Source organism: Anoplopoma fimbria, chromosome 10 (assembly GCF_027596085.1).
Source record: "Anoplopoma fimbria isolate UVic2021 breed Golden Eagle Sablefish chromosome 10, Afim_UVic_2022, whole genome shotgun sequence".
In the NCBI taxonomy this organism is placed as follows: Eukaryota; Metazoa; Chordata; class Actinopteri; order Perciformes; family Anoplopomatidae; genus Anoplopoma; species Anoplopoma fimbria.
The window spans coordinates 7,782,880-7,799,966 of NC_072458.1; the positions used below are offsets into that span (position 1 = coordinate 7,782,880).

Below are 17,087 nucleotides of genomic sequence, written 5' to 3' on the forward strand. Positions count from 1 at the left end.
GTTGAGCCGTGTATTCCTATAAACCTCAGTAGTAGTGACTTCATGAACTTCTTTAATGATAAGATTCTAACTATTAGAGAAAAAATGTATAATCTACTGCCCTCAACCAGTACCGATCGATCCACAGCTGTAGAACCTGAAATATATTTAGATGGCTTTTCGCCCATCGACCTTCAACAATTGACTTTAACTATTTCTAAGTCTAAACCTTCCACCTGTCTCTTAGACCCGATTCCGACTAGGCTGCTTAAGGAAGTTTTACCTTTAATTAGCAATTCTTTATTAGAAATGATCAATCTGTCTTTACTAACGGGCCATGTACCACAGGCCTTCAAACTAGCTGTAATTAAACCTCTTCTTAAGAAACCTACTCTTGATCCAGAGGTGTTGGCTAACTATAGACCTATATCTAACCTTCCGTTCCTCTCTAAGATCCTTGAGAAAGCAGTAGCAAATCAGCTGTGTGACTTTATGCATAACAATAGTTTATTTGAGGATTTTCAGTCAGGATTTAGAGTGAATCATAGCACAGAGACGGCACTGGTGAAAATTACCAATGACCTTCTAATAGCTTCAGACAAAGGACTTGTCTCTGTACTTGTATTGCTAGACCTTAGTGCTGCATTTGATACCATTGATCATCAAATCCTATTACAGAGATTGGAGCATCTAATAGGCATTAAAGGAACCGCTGGTTTAAGTCGTATTTATCAGACCGATCTCAGTTTGTATATGTAAACAATGAAAGCTTGATGAAAACCAGGGTCAGTCACGGAGTTCCACAGGGGTCTGTTCTTGGACCTATTTTATTTACCTTATATATGCTTCCCTTGGGGAATATTATCAGAAAACACTCAGTAAACTTTCATTGTTATGCAGATGATACCCAGTTATATCTATCAATTAAGCCAGACGAAACTAACCAGTTCTCTAAACTTCAAGCATGTCTTACAGACATAAAAACCTGGATGACCTGTAACTTCTTAATGTTAAACTCCGAAAAAACAGAAGTTATCCTACTAGGCCCAGATCACCTTCGAAATCAATTATCTAACGATATAGTTTCTCTAGATGGCATTGCTCTAGCATCCAGCACTACCGTTAAGAACCTTGGAGTTCTCTTTGATCAGGATCTGTCTTTTAACTCTTATATAAAACAGATCTCAAGGACAGCCTTTTTTCATTTACGTAACATTGCGAAAATCAGGCAAATCCTGTCTCAAAGCGATGCAGAAACACTAGTTCATGCATTTGTTACCTCTAGACTAGATTACTGTAACTCCTTATTATCAGGCTGCTCTAATAGGTCTCTTAGGTCTTTACAGTTGATCCAGAATGCTGCAGCACGTGTTCTAACAAAAACTAAGAAAAGAGATCATATTACTCCAGTATTAGCTTCTCTGCACTGGCTCCCTGTTAAATCAAGAATAGAATTTAAAATTCTTTTACTTACCTACAAAGCTCTAACTGGCCAGGCACCGTCTTATCTTAAGGAACTTATAGTTCCATATTACCCAACTAGAAAGCTGCGCTCAATCAATGCAGGGTTACTTGTGGTTCCTAGAGTATATAAAAGTAGGACGGGAGCCAGAGCCTTCAGTTATCAGGCTCCTCTTCTGTGGAACCAGGTTCCAGTTTCAGTCCGGGGGGCAGACACACTCACCACTTTTAAGAGCAGGCTTAAGACCTTCCTTTTTGATAGCGCTTATAGTTAGGGCTGGCTCAGGTTCGCCTTGGTCCAGCCCCTAGATATGCTGCTATATGCCTAGACAGCCGGGGGACTACCTAGGATACACTGAGCTCCTCTCTCCTCTTCTCTCACTCCCTCTTTATGTATTAATCTCCTATTTATGCACATTACTGATTTTGCTTCTTCCCTGGAGTTCTTGTGCTTTCTCGCCTCGCAGGTTCCCAGGAATCGGGGTTATATTTGGACTGTCATCGTGCCACCTGCTGAGGCCCTGCTGACACCCACTACTACTACCACTATCATTATTAGTCACATTACTATTATTATTGCCTGTACTATTACGCTTATTGACTTTGCTTCTACCCTGGAGTCTTTGTGCTTTCTCGCTTCGCAGGCTTCTATAAATCGTGGCTGTACCTGGACCGTGGTCGTGCATCCTGCTACGGCCCTGCTGACACCGACTGCTACCACCATTATTATTAATAGTCACATTACTATTACTACTACCCGTACCATTAAGCATTTTAGCTTTACTTCCACCCTGAAGCCCTTTTTGCTTTCTCGCTCTGCAGGTTTCCATGAATCATTGTGGTACCTGGACCGTAGTCGTGCCTCCTGCTGTGAGCCGACTGACACCCACTGCTACTTCGATTATTATTATTAATCACATTACTATCCCTATTTTCATAATTATAATTCTACTATAATAATTGCTGCTGTTATTATAAGTAGTCTTATTATATGAATCATTTATGTCATATACATTGAATGTGTTGTATCTCTGTTATGCTGTTCATTCTGTACACATGACATCTATTGCATTCTGTCCATCCTGGAAGAAGGATCCCTCCTCTGTCGTTCACCCATAGGTTTCTTCCTTTTTTCTCCCTGTTAAAGGGGTTTTTAGGGGAGTTTTTCCTGTGCCGATGTGAGGGAAGGACAGAGGATGTCGCATGTGTACAGATTGTAAAGCCCTCTGAGGCAAATTTGTAATTTGTGATTCTGGGCTATACAAAATAAACTGAATTGAATTGTATATTTTATAGAAATGGATGTTTTCATCGCTCTGGTAAAAGTCAAAGAAAGCGTGATTAGTTAGTAACTGCAGGAATTTATATTATTTTCTCTCTATAATCATTGACAGCTAAACAAATATTATTCAACAGGTCATGGACACATCTGTTATGTAATATTTGACTTCCCCGTAGTGATATGAGACAAGAGCGGGAAAACATCTGCAGACTTTTCCATGTACCACATTCCCGCAAACACACACATCAGATACACTTTCCCTGATCCCCTCAGTCTGTGTCCTCTCAAGGGTTGAAATATTATGTGGGATGCTCTTCCAAAAACATGAATATCAAGCACATTCGTCATAAAGATATCACTCAGACAGTAGAAGACATTTTAGGTACATCAAAATAATACAAATGCAGAAATCTGTCAAAGTCACAAACTTCCTTTAGTAATAGCTGGATTTTAACCTGGGAAACAAGAGAAACTCGAGCACTCTCAGCTCACAGCATCCAATTTGCAAGAAGACATAATTATGTCTGGACAACAGCTGTTACTTTTTCAAAGTCTAACTGAAGTGCAAGTTGATCACTGTGATCTTGTTTCACACCTTTCTCCGTTTATTGTTCTTTGTTCGAAAAGCAACAGATTCAGGATGCCCCTGCTGGATGATGTGAAAATGTCTTTGTGATGTCCCAAAGATGAAAAAGCCAGATTGTGAGTGGTTTTGTGAACAACAGGTTCAAGTCAAACACCTTGTAGTCCTCCACAATCACCATACATTAACATTAAAAATAATTCTATGTATAAAACCTTGTTTGCTTTTTTGGAATATTTGGACATATGTGACAAGTTTAGGTTCTTTATGACCAAAGCAACTGAATCTGTATATTACATTACAGTCATTTATTATGACTGGGTGTCATTTATTTATTCACACACTGATGACAGGCTACCATGCAAGGTGCCACCATCAGACTCTAACTAACATTCATGCAACATCCAGGCCACACCGATGGCAAGCCTTCGGGAGCAACTTGGGGTTAAGTGTCTTGCCCAAGGACACATCGACTGCTGAAGCCGGGTATCAAACCATCGACCCTCTGATTGGAGAACTACCTTGCTCTCCACTACGCCATAGCCGTATATGAACTTTAGGACTTACTTATGTAACATAATTACAAAATACAATTTAGTCATCCTCCTAGTTGGTTATTCGATATTCTCAATGTTGAGTGTTCCTGTTTCTTTTTTACCTTTATCCTTTCTATAATTTCAATTTAACTGTCACATAGCCTGTTGTATGCAAAACAAATGTGTGTTGACCTTGCTACTTAAAATATTTTCTTTTTTATATCAAACTGCACAAGCTGTCGTTTGAAATTCTTACTTTTGTATTAAGAAACGTCTAATCAATATTGAGCCTATTTTGGGGTTTTCTCTCACTGATAAAAAAAAAAACAGTGTGGGAAAACATTCACCTGTACTTGGTACACAAAGACAAACACTGAATGCTGTTGTAACTGAAATACTTTTTTTTTTTCTTTTTTTATAAAGTCACTCTACTGACCAGATTCAATTTAGTATTTTTAATAATTTTAGTTTGAGTTGTATTATTTCAAAATAAGATAAAGTACCATGGCAATGTTATAGCAAGGCAAACATCCTCAACATGGACTTAAAGAAACCTGTAACACTGTCTAGAAGCCCCGAGATAACATTCACTAATTCATAAGATTTTCTTGAGTTGATTTTCTGAATTTTTTGTTTGTTTCTGAACCACAAAAAAATGAGGAACGTGATCAGATGAATACCACACACGTACAAAACCCTCTCCTCCCACCCCTGCTCTGTAACGTAGAGCTCAGCTGCTCCTAACATCACAGGTCGACACGCTGCCTCTGTCATTTCATCTCTGACCCCCTCAACTCCTCTCTCTCTCTCCCCTCTTTCTTTCCCCAGGCACCAGGAGTACCTTCTAGTTGCAGGTATGAACTGGAGCGGACGAGAGCAGCACATCAACACATCAGCAGATTTGACACAGCAGCAGTGGCCGGTTTGGTTCAGTATTGGGATTAGGAAGGTTTAAACCTGCCATTGAAATGGCCTGGAGGGGTGAGCCGAGGTCGAACTCAGCTCGGACCGGGATCGGATTGTATCCACAGTTTGTTTGGTTTTATACCGGCTAACATACTTTCATGAAGGGAGAGTGTTTTTCTTTTTTTGTAATTGGCAGGTGCATGTTAACCTAGGAGAGAATTAGAGTTGATGGGTAAATTCATTTTACTATCATCTAATCTAGCCACATAGTCCTTCATACATGTAAAGTATATTCTGATTATTGTTCTGATGTTCTGTTGACCAGTTTATTATGTGGCAGTGTCCTTGAATGCCAGGTTGTTCCACGGGTGCTTCGCAGCAGCCCACTGCTCCTAAAAAAATGTTTAGGATGGGTTAAAATGAGGTCAGATTTCATGTATGCAATAAAGTTTAAGTTTAGTTAAAATATCATATTTTTGACCAATTTGTTAGTCACATTACGTTTAACTTAATGCTGACCTCTGTTGTATTTTTCTTGCCATTGCCTCTGCTGATAATCAGAACTGATCAATCAATGATGGGTGGCATCAGAGGAGGTCCAGGGAAAATGCAGAAGATGATAATTGAGCTATTGGTGCTAGTTGGGTAAGTATATTGAAAAAATGTCAGTTGATAACACATTATTTTAACAAACTTAATATCAATGTATTCATTTATATTCATTTATATAACTTTATTTATCCAAAAGGCAGTTTCATGCAGCAGCTTACCCCTCAAGACAACAAATATCCACACAGGGAATTTGCCTGATATCAGACTCGTTGCACTCTGTTTTCATCTAATCAGTTCGCTCAAATTAGTTGGAGTGGGCAGATTCAAAGGTCTGGACCAAGGCAAACAATGAATAGGAGGAATAAGAAAAAACACTGTTAATTACAAAGCCAAATCAATAAAATGCTAATAGCTTTAAAATATATAAAATACAGTATATAAACATATTAAATAAATATCCAAACATTTTAAAACACAGAAAATTAAGCTGTACAAAAGCATACATTTAATTATATTCAATTACAAATTATTATTTATTCTTATTTTACTAATGATCAAGAAATCAAAAAGCTTATTTAAATCATGCAACTCCTTAAAGTTAGACATTTCTTAAACATATAAAAACACTAAGTATTTGTATCACCATTATTGACAGCTATAGTCTCAAAAGGCTTTAAAACAATAAGACTACCAACCTTCGACATTCTCTGAGATAAAGAAAATCTATGTAAGCCTGATGTATTTACTACCAAGAGTACCCTTCTGACAAATCTCTGTTATTTTTTAGAATCATTGGTTTGAGCCATGGTGCCATTCAGAGACCCGACTATGATGACACACCCAACCCGGAGTTCCTCAACCCGTCCTGGATGGCCAGCATCCCCGATGATCAGCCGCTGTCTGAGGTCACTATGCCTGGGACCCACAACACCATGGCTCTGTACGGTGGCGTGTATGCAGAGTGCCAGACCTGGAACTTGGCCTCCCAGCTCCGAGCCGGCGTCCGCTTCCTAGACATCCGTGTCCGTCACCTCGGGGGGAACCTCACCATCCATCACTCGGTGTCTTACCAGCGGGCGCACTTTGGCCACGTGCTGGAGGGTGTGGCTGACTTCCTCAGAGAGTATCCCAGTGAGACGGTGCTGATGCGAGTGAAGGAGGAGTTAAGTGAGACGTATAACATCTACGGTGCTGTGGTTGACTACATCCATCGCTACGCCAACTGGGACCTGCTGTGGCACAGCCGGCTCGTGCCGTCCATGGGAGAGGCCCGAGGGAAACTCATTGTTTTGCAGGACTTTTCTGGGCCAGACTTGGGGATGCGCTATGGTTCCCTGGACAAAGCAGATCACTGGAAGGTATGAAAACATATTATTCAAACATTTCTGTTAAATTTTCACAGTAGTTTCTGACACATCAAAACCAACTGTAGCTCACAAAAGGAATCAGAGAAGGTTGCTAGATCTTGTAAAATGTTCAAGTTCAGGCAAGCGATTCAAGTTTTAAGTGTACTAGTTCATCCTCGAGCCTCATGTATAAACTGAGGGGAATAAGGTGTCAAGCGAGCAAAGTAGAGAAGGCCACATCTACAGCTCAGTTAGCGAAATTGGCGCTCAAAGGGTTAGGATCGAAAACTGCCATGTACATTTGAAAGGGTATTCCAAACCCCTGGCAAACAGGACCAATACATACGGCTGCATCATAACAAGTTCATAAAAATGTAGAAAGAATCAAAATGATTGTTTTGGCTGTTCCCTGTAGGTACCCACACTTCTGCATGTGAAGGAGAAATGGAAGAGCGTCTATGAGCACCTGGAGGTTGCACTTTCAGGGAACAGGTCCCAGATTTTCCTCACCTACAGCAGTGGAGCCGGTTTGTTTGCGTACCCCAGAGCCGTCGCTCAGCGAGTCAATCCACAACTGTACGACTACCTGAATGCTAAGACGGACCTGAACCAGCGCCTTGGAATTGTATGCATGGACTTCCCTGCTGCTCCTATTATTCAAATGATCATTAACTTCCAACTGAGAGAGGCCAAAAAGAGCAGACAGGCTATTAACATAGTATTTGGCAAGGCAAGTTTGAAAAATGTAATTTCTTCACTGAAAAAGAAGATTTTAATGGTTATATCTGAGCTAGTCAAGTACAAGGGAAGTGTAGACTGGTCAATGACTGGCAATCAATGAAGTATCAATATGGATACCAAATACTGCAGTTATAGTGATTCAATAGCTGTAACCTTACTATTTACTGTAACAGACATGATCCAAATTGTACCTTCTCATTGTGTCATTCACCAAAGCTACTGGGGAAAAATAAATAAATAAACTGGCTAAGTGCATTATAATTGTATAAAAGTTTTTTGTGAACAACTTCACCAGGCAGGTTATTTGGTAACTGTAAAAAAATAAATAAATAAGCGAAATAAATACCACTTATGTTGTTCTCCACACGAGAAAAAGAACTCCAGCCTAACAGCTGATACAGATGATCACTATCAGGCAGGACTGATGTAAGCAGTCGTGTTTTGTTGTCACAGAGCGGCAGTGCTGCTGCAGAGGCATCAGGTTGTGTTAACATCCTGTTCTAAATTGTTGGTGTGTCAACCTTTGCATCACAAACCTCAACTGTCACATAACTTGAGCCACATTCTTACTGAAGCAGATTGCTGATTTCATGTTGGATTTATTGTCTTTGCATGGTTCAATGTTACCTTTTTAAAACTTTTCAAAATAATTTTACTCAATATTTTAAATGGCCCACTCCAAAAATGTTTACAGATTAAAAGGGAACTTCACCGATGTGGAGCTTTGATAAATTGCCTTAAATTAATTTTCTTGAGGATGAAGACAAGCTGGCTAGAAAAAAAATCTGAATTTTTAGTTTTTTTAAACAAACAGCAAATAGGCCATCAGCTACCACACATGTTAAAAACTCTTAATTGAAAGTTTATTTCAGAATATTTGATAAATACTTTGATAAATGCTAACCATTCTGACAACCATTGTAAAAAGCCATCACTCTTTCAAAGAAAAAGACAATTTTAGGAATAATTTGAGTGTATACTATTAAAATAACAAACACATTTTAGTTTTATAGAATATGTATTTTAACCAGTCCTAAGCAGGTGCACTCGGTTTTTACTGCACAAAATGTGAAATGCAAGTGCACCCAGTGTATTTACTACAACATTGCTGAGAGCTGATGATATAGCTTTTTCTCTGTGCTACTGCAAGGTGACCACCAAATCTTTTCTGCGCTGGATTACATTAGTTGACCCCTTCACCATGCAATCCCCATAAGATTTATTGCCCAATGAATTTCGAATCATAACATTTCAGAATAGTGTAGTTTGCAAGAGAAATAGGACATCATGTGAATGGTTTTGTGGCTACAGACACAAATTGCGGATGTTTTTTTTTTATCAGATGACAGATTTTAGCATTGCTTCTTCCTAGTTGAACACAGAGAGTGTTGCAAAACAGTTGCCGTAATGCTTTGGCTTGAACAACATGTCCTAACTTCCTGCCAAAAAAAGTTGTGAACAAAGTTGACACTTTGTTAAGAAGTGACTAACGCCGACACTGACCTAGAGAAGAGAAGAAGAAAAAAAGGTTTTAAAGTGTGTCCATTCGGAACCGGACAGGTAGAGTATAACATTGATGCTGCAGCTCCTCTTCCTGTTGATGTGTGTGTAAAACTGTGACAAGACTCTTACTTTCTTTACAGATATGTACCTGCCAATTCATGTCCAAGACAGGCCTCAAAGTGCCGTACTGATTTCATCATTTGGTTAGAAGTCTTTTTTTCTCCATCACATTTATGTCTGCATTATTTTATGTTTTACATACCAATCCTTGACCCTCTCCCTCTTTCTCAGTTGTGGTGAATATGATTTGGTGGATGGTGATGATTGCAGCCATTGGTTTGGGTGGGTCTACTTCTTTTCTGATCACTGTAATATTTCTGTGTATTATTTTTGTGATATTTATATATCTGTTAATGTTGACATATTTCTGGTTCTGCACACCTGCTTCACAGGGGCTACTCATTTGAGCCATTGTCCAGTGCAGCCCAACATCCCCATTTACCTAATAGTGCTGGGAACAATCCACCTCCTATCTCTGTCTCTGACCTACACCCGGAAAAACTGGGGGGACGGCATGGTCTCCGTCATGTGCTCGACCTTGACGGCCGTCCTACACCTCTTCTCTTTCGGATGGTTCTTTGCAGGTGGGAGAAAAACGTTGCAGACATGTTATGTTTAGATATATTTCTCTAGACTATACATTCTGGCAGTGGTCTAAAGTAACTATTTATATTCACTCAATTGCTGTACATAAGTACGAATTTGAACATTTCCATTTCAAGCTTCTTTATTCTTCTACATTCTACTCCACTATAATTCAAAAACACTCGGTTTAAAGCACCTAAAAAACTTGATTTTAGATGTGGAGACAAGTTTTCAAGGGCTTGAAAATTAGACAAACAAAACATCTTTAACAGTTAAACATTAAAAACGCTGTTAGGATCGTGTGGGTGTGATTTGATAACAGTTGATCGACGGTGACCAAACATCCCACCAAATGTCTTCAGTTTCTGATTCCTGTTTGGTGTATTAAAGTATGAGACAGCATCATTTTTTTCTAGCACTTACTTTAAACCAGTTAAAACAGCGCAGAAAAAATCTCACATGTGAAATAACTATAGCTGATTATTATCATGTTGGACCCAGTCACTTGTAGTAAAAAGCTTATTGAGAAAATGTGTTTTCAGAGCCTTTTGGTTCAGTTTGTTGTGCACTTTTAAATCTAAAATGAATTGAAACATTCTCCCACAGGCACTTTCTGGGTTTATCCTGTCTATCCCCCCAACTACACACCTGAAGCATTTAGATACTGCCACAAGACAACCTACCAGTTTGCCTTCGCTGTCACCACCCTGGTGTGGGTCGCTACAAGCCTCATGTTCATCTGCAGTTGTTGCTTCGCTCTGCTCACCTGCTGTAAGACTGTAATTTCAGGACACAGATTGATACCCAACCGCTATACTTTCTATGGTGCAACAAGTGATTCTCATGAACCTGCTGGTGGTGATGTGTGATACAAAGTTTTTTTCATGTTTTCAAATATATAAAGAATTGTATAGTTCTCCAGTCTTCCTGTAAACTCTTGAAGAAAGGTGCCTTACTTCACTTGAGACTTACAGTATGTAACATTTTTGCCACATTTCAAGGGTCAGTTTTGATCGCACACAAGGAGCCTGAATAAGATATGTCCAGCTTAATTCAACATTAGTCATTATCCACATGTTGTGTAGTTTCATTTAGGAACAGCACTGTCACATCACATGCTTCCTGTTGACACCAACAGGAAGCAGTTAACACTTGAGCCGATAGAAGAGATGTTAGATAAACTAGTGGCGGTTAATACTGATTAAGCATTGAGATAGAGAATAAATTGTTAATTCGTACAAAAGAATAACTTGCCTTGCTTGCACCACTTAAGGTTGTATAAGTACAATGAACTGTGTAGTATATTCAATAAAAGTTTGATATGTTTTTTGCATGATTTAATGGTGTGAAAATGTGTAAATTCCACACAACTGTAGTTTTTAATAAATTCTGGGTACTATTGAGCACCCAAGGATCGTTAGGTTGTCTCTAGTTCAAAGTCAAAAGTGTGTTCCCAATAGTAATGTCACTGTGTACTGACAAATTGTGGTGAAATTGGCATTACTCTCGATGAGCACATGACATTTAAAGAAGCTGTCAATGTTCTAGCTCAGTCAGTGGGAAGAGCACTATTCAATTCAATTCAGTTTATTTTGTATAGCCCAGAATCACAAATTACAAATTTGCCTCAGAGGGCTTTACAATCTGTGCACATGCGACATCCTCTGTCCTTCCCTCACTAGGATCTGTACTGAACAAAGTCAAACACTGTGGTAATTTAGGATTTCATACATATACACAACTATATAACTCATGTGTATGTCCTGTGTCTGACTATGTTTCCGGTGTTTGGGGTTTTGGTGAGCACACAAGTTGCAACACTGTGCACCACAGAGCGATTAGATCATTCTTGGGAGTTAAAAAATCAACATCAGTTTTGGCCATTACTGGGGACATGGGTTGGGAATCACCAAAGATCCGACATAAATGTCAAATGCTTCGACTTTGGAATAGACTTGTGAACATGTCAGATCAGAGACTTACAAAAAAGATATTTCATTGGGACATTTTGCATGTCCATCCATGGGCTAAGGGTTTGAAATCTCTGTTTTATATGATTGACCTGTCTTTCATTTTTCAGAACTGGTTACTTTGTAATATTCAGGATATTAGGACCAAACTATTTCTTATGCATAAAGAAAAATGTTCAGTTGACATATGGTGTAAACCAAAGTTACGAACTTATTGTCTCATAAAAAACAACTATAATTCAGAACTTTATGTTAAGTATAATTTAAACAAAAGACAAAGATCCCTATGTGCACAGTTACGCTCAGGAACATTACCATTAGCCCTAGAGACCGGTAGGTTTCATTCCACTCCAGAGGAGGACAGAATCTGTTTGTTGTGTGAGCTCGGGGAAATTGAAAATGAGGTGCACTTTTTGTTTTACTGTCCTGTTTACGAGGACATAAGGGATGTCCTCTTCAGTAAAATGACTTCCATTTATGTTGATTTATTTTGGCTGGATGATTACGAAAAACTTGAGTTGTGTTTTAGGAAAGGAACCTTCTATGTAGCAGTTTTTATTTGCCAGGCCTGGGAGAGAAGGCAGAATGTTTTGTTTAAGATGGAGCAGTGAAGCAACATGTCATCTTGTAATCAAATGTGACCTGATGAGATGTGGATCCACTGCAGCTGTACTGTTGGTGTCTTGTAAACCCATGAGGGTTGGGCACGTTTTTGTGCATGACACGAAAATAAAAAAATATCTATCTATCTATCTATCTATCTATCTATCTATCTATCTATCTATCTATCTATCTATCTATCTATCTATCTATCTATCTATCTATCTATCTATCTATCTATCTATCTATCTATCTATCTATCTGTCTGTCTATCTATCTACATCACTACATCAAAGGTGAGAAGATAAACCACTGAAGGTCAGCCAAAACAAGACTTCTGAGTTTAAAATGCTCTATAATAAAGCTTGTTGTATTTTTCTTGATGCATTTAACTTAGCATTTACTATACTGTATACTGTAGCCTACGCAATGATATATTTGCATCTTTAATGTTTTGTCTAATTCTGCTTTGGAATCCAGAAAATGAGCTAATTGCTGCAGCATTAAAAAATAATTAGTAAATAGATTAGGAGAAGAAAAGATCAAGGATCAAGAAAAGATACAATAAGCTTTTTGGCTCATTGTTTTTGTACTTATTCCTAATAAAACAGATTCAGTACAAAAAAAAAAAAAAAAAGAATTGAATGCCTGTATATTCTGATGTAGTCAACTTTTACATCCAGATTTTGAGGATTTTCCAAGGTGATGACTTTTATTTCAGGCTTGTGCCGGGACTACTATTTCAGCCGATGGGGTCCTTTTACGTCACACAACCAACGCCACTTAGCATTTTCTAGCTAACATGCATGCAGCGCTGATCTGACCGCTAACCGAGGAATAACTTTATGGTGGAGGTGCCTGAGCCCAGACTGTATAGACCTTTTTAGAGATTTATTTAAAGTGATTTATTGAAGGTGGTGAATCTCACAGTCAAATGAACATGTGGAGCTCAGGCCGCCGTGTCCTTCAGGAGCTGTTCAGCCAGCCGGCTGTCAGGAGTTTCTCTCTGACTCCTGCTCAGGTCAGTGTCTCTGCACGCTGTCAGGAAATAATGAATAATATGTCAGTGTCTCTGCACGTTTTAAACAACATAATTCATAAGCTGGTGTTGTTTTAAACCACTTAACTCAGGACCGTTATGACACGTATCGTCACTAAACAGCGTCCAGTCATTTGTAGATACCATTCAGTGGTTGTATTTGTTGCTTGAAACCATTGAGTAAAACCTACCAGGAGTGCAAATTAGTCTGATGTTATTAGGTTTGCGGTTAAAGGTTATTTGCATGATCAATTAAAATGACTTTTTATTCAATCTTTTTGTCTATAAAACGTGATCTAGTAGTAAAAAAAGATTCATCGTACTTTCCCAGAGCTTTTGTCTTTATTTACTTGTTTTATCAGACAAACAGTCCAAACCTCAGATATTCAATTAAACGTGAGATAAAAGCCATTTATATAATTTCAGAACTTGTAACCAAAGCATATTTGAAATCTTTTACTTAAATAAATGCTATACAAATTAGTTAATTATCATATATATTGTTGTTGATTGATTTTCTGCTTCGAACTTATCTGCTCATCCTTTTGAGATATTTTTTAAGCTCTAAAAACAAGTTGGAAACTTGTTAACATTTAGCTGAAACAAAAATGACACCTAAAGGTGGTCATTAAACAAATTTTGTTTTGCACCTGTCATTGCGATAAGTACTGTATTTTAAAAAGACATGTATTCTATCTGTATGTGGTCACTATGACTGGGGATGTATAATGAACTTGGTCCACCTTCGTTAACTTCCTCATTACAGTGTTCTGCTGGAGAGCCATAAATAATTAACATGAATTAAGGTTTTGTGAAGGCTATAAAATATGACAGCAGACTTTAAAAGTTTGTGGTTAATGTTTCCACAGAACACAGTTGTGGTGGAGCGCTGGTGGCAGGTGCCCTTATCCAAAGTAGGCAGTCCGCCGAGGCTTCACCCACGAAGACATCGAATCTACAAGTTGGTTGAAGACACAAAACTTGTTCCTAAGGAGAAGATGGAGCTCATCCTGACTCAGACAGTACCCAGTGAGTATCTATAAATGCAATGCTCTCACAGTTGTTTTCTTAAGACCAATTCAACTTTTTACATTATTAAATTAACTTCCTACAGAGCTTGGTGGGCGAGGAGACACTGTGTTTGTGAAAAAGTCTGTCGGAAGAAATAAGCTGCTCCCCCAAGGCCTTGCAGTGTATCCATCGCCGGAGAACAAACAGATATTTGCTGAGGAGTTAAGAGTGTGTACTTATTTTAAATACTGTCATTTATTTCCCCACATATTAGATAGCAATGTATATATATTAATGATTCATTTTTACCAACAGCTTCTGCGTGAGGGGAAGCCAGAGGAAAGAATCCAAACACGCACTGGACAATTGGTGAGTTCTCTAAAATCATTTCATTATATACAGATCTTTTTTTTTTTTTCTTTACCAATCCTATATGCTGGTCAGTTTTTAAGAGATGAAAGAACAAAACAGACTTTACAGCTGTCAGTTTTTAAACAAAGGTTTCCTGATAATTTCTTTTCTGTTTTACAGACAGTGGAGTACCTGAAACGCTCAAAGTTGAATATAAACAAGATGCCCTCAGAAGAATTCCAGCTCAATAAGGATGTTGTCTGCAGACAGTTACAGAAGAAGGTATGGCCGTGTCTGTATCTGTCATCTCATCCATGTTTTTTCCTGTTTGACATTAAGTAAGTGCTTCTACTGAACGTACAAGTAATCATTTCATTGACTTAAACAAACCTTGTTCACAGCTGGGAGTTGTGGTGCCACCTGATGCATTGAGTCTCCCTTTTGAGTCAGTCAAGGACTTGGGTGACTACTGGTGTGAAGTTACGGTAAGAAATGTTATTTTTCAGTGCGTCACATATATGATTTCATTAGCGTTGCTCCACACTATAGATGCTTTTTTAGTCCTTGCTAGAAATTGATTCCATACAGCTAGTCTTTAAAGTGTTTTTTACATATGGGTACTGTATGTTGCAAGAAAAAACGCATTTAGATATAATAGCAAAATGCAGCAGTCACATAATTTAAATACCAACATTTTCTGTAGAGAATTATCTTGACTTTGAACTTTTTGTTAGTATTCCTCAACCAAGATCTCGTCTTCATGTCACTCTCCCTGAACCACAAACAATTTAAAACCGGATTTAACAGAAGCAGGCGTGGGCTGTTTTTCTGCTACAAACCAGACTGCTTCTTATTCATATTTTTTGTCCTCCAGGTTAATGGAATGGACCTAGTTCGCATCCCCATTGCACTGTTGCCGTATGAGGACCAGTCTGCTAGTTATCAGCGGCAGTTGAAAACACAAATGCAGCAGGCGGCTGCAGATATCTCAGAACCTGCTGCTGCTGCTGAGGAGGAGGGAGCTGCTGTGAATGCAGTTTCTGATGCTGCAGTGGAAGCTGAAGCAGGTAAAGACTCTGTGAGTCAAGTCAGCGGAGCTGGAGAAGAGGAAACGGCAGCTAGCACACAGACGAGTGAAGACACAACAGCACCACCAAGTGACAGCCCGAAAAAAGATTAAAGGACTCCAAATGAAAACGTGCATAGAACTACAATGGATATTGTTTACTTATAATACACATTATACATTAATCAAAACAGTTGTGTGCGTCATTAATTATGTCGTTAGTTAAATGAACTAATTCATACTACATGTTAACCCTAAATAATAGTTTCAGAAACTGATCTTTTGTAATCTTACTCTATATAATTCCTGCATCATGGTGATACCAGACATGATCAAACCAGCCAATTGCATTTAGAGGAATGGAGCCAGAAAAATAAAAATATTTATTCTTTAAATTGAATTGCACAACAAGCATAACAAAAGTATAGGGTAAAAAAAAAATACATGTCACTGAATCAGTAGTATGCTTTGTCAATCTTCTAATGAAACCCGCTGAGGTCAATGTTTATTTTTTTTGTCCAAGGACAGTGAGACATATGATAAATCAAGGAGAGCATGAATGTGTGCTTTGTTTTATAGAAATGTTATTTCATCCAAACACTTTACACTGTCCAATAGGTGTCATGGAAAGAAAAAGTTGGAGCTTGCATACATTTTACCTCTAGAATTTATATTCCTGTCTAAAGATAATGTGCGATTATATGTATTCAGACTGTTGGTTACTTGCTTTGGGTGTTTGTGTGTAAATATGCTCAGAGACAGGCTCTACGGGCAGTGTATGCACCAAAACTAGAGTATGGAAGCAATCCATATTCCTGGACTGCTGGTATGTTTCTGCCAAAATGTCATTGTATTTTGAGGCAGATCAGGTTGTGTATGTTTTGGTGCAGCAAAGATAGGAAACTACAGAGCTGTTGCTGCCACCACACCTAGACATAGTTTACACATGAAGCTATCTAGAAAATCCACGTGTAGTGAAATATAGTGCGTATAGAAGCAACCTTGCTCATGAGTTTACATTTCTACTTTATTTTCCGATTTAGAAAACAAAGATGCAGGGTGGAATAATTGCTTTGTTAAAAGACAATTAAAGCCTAATAAAGAATAAACGTTATTGCTTCAGTGAAATGCTATTTAAAAGGCAGCTTTGCAGGATGGGAAATATTGGTGCAAAAATGATCTGTACATCAATCCAAGAGAGCAGAAACCTGGAATATTCACTAAAGCTGGAGAGATTGGCAGTATTTTTGTTTCACCACATTAAACAGTTCTTAGCAGTTTCCCCTTGAAAGTCTTCAGCGTATTTGAAACATTCTGAATCACTGGCAGAGGACAATCCACACACACAGATTCAGTTAAACAGCAGAATCTTCTTATGACTGGAGCAGCAGAGAGATACAGTTGAAGCCTCCTCTCAACCACTTAAAATAAACTTGGAAGTTAATGTGATTTCTATTTAGGGTAGCGTTTACAGGCTAAATGTGTTGCCTCACTGCCAGTCACGCACTGCTAAAAA

The 17,087-nt window shown here is 38.5% G+C and overlaps 3 protein-coding genes across 5 annotated transcripts; all 3 read left to right on the forward strand.

The window, feature by feature from the left end:
- Positions 1–4,405: 4,405 nt before the first annotated feature.
- Positions 4,406–7,660, forward strand: si:dkey-266f7.9 (uncharacterized protein LOC100006223 homolog). 3 transcript variants are annotated; one of them, XM_054606280.1, is made up of 5 exons: positions 4,894–4,979; positions 5,088–5,171; positions 5,309–5,392; positions 6,087–6,657; positions 7,061–7,660. In XM_054606280.1, exons 2-5 carry the CDS (start codon positions 5,167–5,169, stop codon positions 7,484–7,486), a joined length of 1,086 nt encoding a protein of 361 aa, XP_054462255.1. In that variant the 5' UTR covers positions 4,894–4,979; positions 5,088–5,166; the 3' UTR covers positions 7,487–7,660. The 3 variants fall into 3 exon arrangements, with proteins under 3 accessions (XP_054462256.1, XP_054462255.1, XP_054462254.1); XM_054606281.1 differs by lacking the exons at positions 4,894–4,979; positions 5,088–5,171 and adding an exon at positions 4,406–4,695; XM_054606279.1 differs by lacking the exon at positions 4,894–4,979 and having other exon boundaries at positions 5,083–5,171.
- Positions 7,661–8,782: 1,122 nt separating this feature from the next.
- LOC129097613 (transmembrane protein 272-like) lies at positions 8,783–10,847 on the forward strand. Its single transcript, XM_054606513.1, has 5 exons — positions 8,783–8,946; positions 9,030–9,092; positions 9,181–9,231; positions 9,342–9,533; positions 10,141–10,847. The coding sequence occupies exons 2-5, from the start codon at positions 9,032–9,034 to the stop codon at positions 10,401–10,403; spliced, it is 567 nt and encodes a 188-aa protein (XP_054462488.1). The 5' UTR covers positions 8,783–8,946; positions 9,030–9,031; the 3' UTR covers positions 10,404–10,847.
- A 2,022-nt stretch (positions 10,848–12,869) lies between these two features.
- On the forward strand, positions 12,870–17,052 carry mrpl9 (mitochondrial ribosomal protein L9). Its single transcript, XM_054605780.1, has 7 exons — positions 12,870–13,125; positions 14,013–14,172; positions 14,258–14,382; positions 14,470–14,523; positions 14,686–14,787; positions 14,907–14,990; positions 15,380–17,052. The coding sequence occupies exons 1-7, from the start codon at positions 13,039–13,041 to the stop codon at positions 15,683–15,685; spliced, it is 918 nt and encodes a 305-aa protein (XP_054461755.1). The 5' UTR covers positions 12,870–13,038; the 3' UTR covers positions 15,686–17,052.
- The last annotated feature ends 35 nt before the right edge of the window (positions 17,053–17,087 follow it).